Source organism: Dipteris shenzhenensis, chromosome 29, assembly GCF_047967505.1.
Source record: "Dipteris shenzhenensis isolate YYH24624 ecotype China chromosome 29, Dip_SZ_1.0, whole genome shotgun sequence".
Classification (NCBI taxonomy): Eukaryota; Viridiplantae; Streptophyta; class Polypodiopsida; order Gleicheniales; family Dipteridaceae; genus Dipteris; species Dipteris shenzhenensis.
The window spans coordinates 36,815,543-36,820,417 of record NC_141624.1 but is presented as its reverse complement, the minus strand read 5'-3'; the positions used below and the strand labels follow the sequence as shown (position 1 = coordinate 36,820,417).

The window sequence follows — 4,875 nt, the reverse complement described above, 5'->3', positions numbered from 1 at the left end:
GAATGCTTTGATTGATTTAGAGGAGTGCCTCGATGTAACCCTTGTAGCAGCCATAGAAGTTGGGGATCCATGGTATGGTGGAATCTACAAGTTTCTGACCGCTTTCTCCTTTCCTCTAGAAAGTACTAGCTATGAGAGAAAGAAAATCTATAGAGATAGTAGGCGCTACACTCTCTTTGATGGGGTGTTATACTGTCAAGGCCTAGATGGGGTACTAAGATGGGCCATTGATGCAAATGAAGTACCTAAGGTATTGAAGCATTATCATGATGGATTTTGTGGAGGCCACTATGCCGATGACTATACAACTAAGAAGCTTTTACATGCTGGGTACTATTGGTCGACCTTGTTCAAGGATGTCACTATGTATTGCAAAACTTGTGAACCATGCCAATTCTTCGGTACGAAGGATTTGCATCCTGGGCAACATCACCTAGTGATGTCCATCCATCTGTTTCAGAAGTGGGGAATAGATTTTAATGACCCCTACCCATGACTACCTGCAAAAAGAAGTATCTTTTGGTAGTCACTCAGTATGTCACTAAGTGGGCTAAAGCTATTGCCCTCCCCGCAGCAAATGGTAAGGCAGTTTCAAATTTCATATTTGAATGTATCTGCACAAGGTTTGGGACACCCATGGAAATAGTATCTAATAATGGGAGTCCATTCTTAAATGAAACAGTGGAGTTACTCATGGATCGCATGGGTATTGATCATCACACTTCTAGCATTTATTATCCAGCATCCATGGGTCGAACGGAGTGGACCAATGGACTCCTTTGTAAAACCATGGGAAAAATGGCTACAGGGAACAGGAGCCAGTGGGATTAGAAGGTCACTGAAGCCGTATGGGCTTACAACATCACTTATAAAATGTTTACAGGTCACACTCCTTTTGAGTTGGTGTACGGTACTGAGGCCGTTTTACCACTAGAGATAGAGATTCCGGCTTTGAGATTGACACAAGAACAGAGGATGACAGAAGATGAACATGTAGAGGCCCGGTTGGTGCAACTTGAGAAGCTAGATGAAACCCGACACCTTGCCCTACATCAAACAGACATTCCAAAGAATCGACAAAAGGCCTGCTTGGATGCTAAAATTCGCAAGGGATGGGAAAGACACTTTGCTGAGGGGGATGTTGTGCTATGCTTTGATAACAGTTTGGACCACCAAATCGATAAGAAGTTCCTTCCATTGTGGACCGGTCCATACAAAGTCATCAAGGAACATAGCAATGGGTCTGTACAAGTTCGGGAGCTGCATGAGCCATATGGCAAGAAGGTGATCAACAAGCATTACCTTAAGCCCTTCTTTGTACGTGATGGACCGAGGCATGGAAATGCTATGCATTCCCTGCCTTGGGGGGGGAATTGTTATGGATAAATTTGTCTAAGGAAATATTCACCATGATCAAAAAAATTTGCTTGGACCAAAAGCTTAGAGAAAAGACACACCCGGTGGGGGGTTCTTGAAAATTTTGCATGTTGCTTAAGTTTAAGGTCCCTTCACATTAAGTAGTAAATCATGTTTTGCTAAGGATTCCAATGATCATGATGTGCCTAATCTCTTGATTGTCGAGAATTTTATTGATTATTGTCTCATTGTCAAACTACATACATTCTAAATAAGTTAAAGTAATTTTTTCAACATACATGCCATGTGCTCAAATACTTGATTGGTGTTGATATGTAACTTTGGAAAAACATGTCATTTTTAGAATATAATTTGTGAAGCCACTCTCTTAGTCATCAAATTATGGTATGATGGTAAGCATATAATGTGTGCTCCCTTGGAGACTCTACAAACTAACCATTGTAGAAAGTGCTCATTGAAGCCATTTTTAACACTAGGCCCATGATGCATTACAACTAAGACTTTATAAGAAGCTCAAATGGACCATGTGTCCCATTGCACGTTAGCGTCCCTCAGAGACTTGTTCAGCCATAGCAATAGATTGTGGAAGAAATTGGGAAGCTGAGCTAACATTGCTACTAGAAACAGAGTTCGACTGTGAGTCCATTGTGTCAAATTGGGTGAGACCTGAGAGAGGAGGTAGCGGGACCACCTTATGTCCTTTAATCATGAGGAGGAGGTCCTCCATGGAAGGACGTTGGTTAGGGTTACCTTGGAGACACCAAAATGCAACTTTAACGAGCCTCTCGAGCTCCTCACGACTATAGTTACCTTCAAGTCTCTCATCAGTAAACCCTTCGTATCTTCCTTCTTCCATGAAATTCATAGCATCGTGAAAATAAAGCACCCTTTTGTTAACGTTATTCACGCGCTGTTTACTCACCCTCTTTCCACTCACAAGCTCAAGCAAAACCATGCCAAAGCTGTAAGTATCTGCCTTGACAGTTACCATAGCTCCAATTCTCCAGCACTCAGGAGCCATGTAGGTGGGGGTGCCTCCAGGAGCATAGTTTGTAACATGGGTTCTCTCACGATCCATGATTTGGGAGATCCCAAAATCAGCGACTTTTGCTCCAAACTCCTCATCTACAAGAATGTTGGCAGGCTTGATATCCCTGTGGACTATCTTCTTGGGACAGTGAGTGTGGAGATACTCTATCCCTGTTGCAGCTCCCAATGCAATCTGCAAGCGAGTTTGCCAATCCAGCTTCTCATGAACAGAAGATACAGCGAAGAGATGCCTGTCCAGAGACCCATTCGCCACATATTCATACACTAGCAGACGTTCCAATCCCTCTGCACAATAGCCCAGTAGATTCACCACGTTGATATGGCGTATCGATGCAAGTATGCCAACCTCTGCCAGGAAATCGCTCCGGCCATCGTCCTCCCGGTCTCCTTGCCTCTCACTACTCAGCCTCTTCACTGCCACCTCCAGCTTCGCATCCGGAGTTTCGGGTAGCCCGAACACTCCTTTGTATACTGCTCCGAAGCCTCCCAACCCCAGCTTGCAGCCCTCGCTGAATCCCTCGGTCGCAAGATACAGATCCTGGAAGAGAAACCTCTTGGGCGCACCGAGCCTCTCTGTCATATCAGGAAAAGCAACGTACTGACTTGCTGAGCCACTCCTTAATCGTGACCTTGCTAAATAGACGCCAAACACGACGACTCCTATCGAAGACAATGCTGCAATGAGAACTGTAGCATAAACTGGGAACGAACTACTCTTGCGTGTGGGTGAAGCAGCACTTGTACGAACGAATGATGTTCGTAAAAAACTGGTATCCCTCTTGCCATTGGGCAGATTGGTCCTTTGCAGCCAACAGTCCTGTGTGGAGTCCTGATAGCTGGCCGCTGTGCAGTTGCAATCATTCAGGCATTTGCTCACGCAAGCTTGCTCGCTAATGAACTGATAATCCGAACTTGCTGTGGGGTCACCGAATTCAGTGTAATCCATGGTCGACATAGACTTGTCTGAACAATTTATTGGCGACTCTGGGAGGCAATTCCCTCCTACTCTTGCAAAACCTGCAGGGCAGAAGCATATATCTGCGTTTGAAGGTTCTACCAACGGACAACCAGATCCCCCAACCGTGGCGTTGTTCTTATCAAAGTCACAGACACCATTGTCTCCACAAGCATTCTCTACACTGCACTGAAAATACAAAGCTCTCCACATGGTACTCCAATTTCCATCGGAAGACCAAGCAAGGACCCGAAGGTTGCCATCTACATCCAAACGGACCTTCTTAAGACTGCTGGGCGAGCCGCAACTGAAATTGGCCCACTGCAAAACACCAGTTTTGTCGTACAAAGCAATGGAACCAGTAGAATTTAATCTGAAAGTTTGGTAAAACACGGTGCCAGTAGACTTTTCTGACCAGTATTCGATACTTTGCGAACTGAGCAACCGAAGGTTACCCTGGCTCTCCAAAACTAGCGAGTACTGATTTGAAGGAGTAGGATCTGTGCTTGTGGTCCAAGACACAAGCTGCGGGCTGGCTGCCGTGAAGTTCTGATCCGGCAAAAGCGTGTCAGTGGGCAGATTGAAGCTTTCCCACACGATGCTGGATGCACCTTCTCTCAGCACAAAATTACCATTGTCTAGCATTTCCGCTTCATTCGCCTTAATATTGCTACTAGTGTTCAGAGCGGACCAGACGATAGAACCATGAGGCCCGTCACGGAGCTGGAGGTGACCATCACTTGTGAATTCAAGGCTGCCATTCTGAGAGACGCTTGTGTTACGGTTAGCAGTCCAGACGATGCTTTGGTTTACAGGCAAGGAGGAGTAAAAGATACCAACGTAGTAGGAGTTGGGTTGGAAAGAGAAGAAGCCCATGGAGAAGGTACCATTGGAAGAATTCCAAGAGGGAGGATTTGAGAGGGGAGTGAGTGTAGTGTTGGGAGGAATGGCAGTGCCGAGGCAGGGACTAAAAGGCAGGCAAGCGAGGGGGAGGAAGTAGAAGAAGAAGGACGAGGCTGGCAAAGATTGAATCATGGTTCTTGGTCACAACTAAGAAGCTCGACTTCTCCTCACGAGAGCTCAGAGCCATAAATAAAGTATGTGCAATTTTGTCTCTCCCTTACGACAAACTTCAACATTTCGTTTCTTCCAACGTGTTTGAGAGAATTTGTGTCTCACAACCCTTCGATTCCAACACGTCTTTGAGAAGGTCGTATCTGAGAAGGTCTGTCTCACCTCATGTGCTTGGAGTAACATGGCATAGGAATCCTTATGCCAGCCTTTTACTTTTCTTTCTATCCCAAACTTTTCCAACCACGACAAGTCAAGATGGCTTCCCTTGACGGCCTGAAGGCGTGCACAACAAAAAAGCCTCTAGAGACGAATCAAGGACGTGGCGAGGGGCTCGTGAGGGTCAAGAGACAACCGATTCAATTTTATTAAGGATGCATACAAAGCACTCACCAATTGAAAAGGGTAAGGGAAATGGTAGT

At 45.5% G+C, this 4,875-nt stretch overlaps 1 protein-coding gene across 1 annotated transcript; it reads right to left on the bottom strand.

Annotated features, from left to right (window-relative positions):
* Nucleotides 1-1,783: 1,783 nt before the first annotated feature.
* LOC147882783 (G-type lectin S-receptor-like serine/threonine-protein kinase At2g19130) lies at nucleotides 1,784-4,427 on the bottom strand. Its single transcript, XM_087400855.1, has one exon. The coding sequence runs from the start codon at nucleotides 4,415-4,417 to the stop codon at nucleotides 1,919-1,921; it is 2,499 nt and encodes an 832-aa protein (XP_087256981.1). The 5' UTR covers nucleotides 4,418-4,427; the 3' UTR covers nucleotides 1,784-1,918.
* Nucleotides 4,428-4,875: the final 448 nt, after the last annotated feature.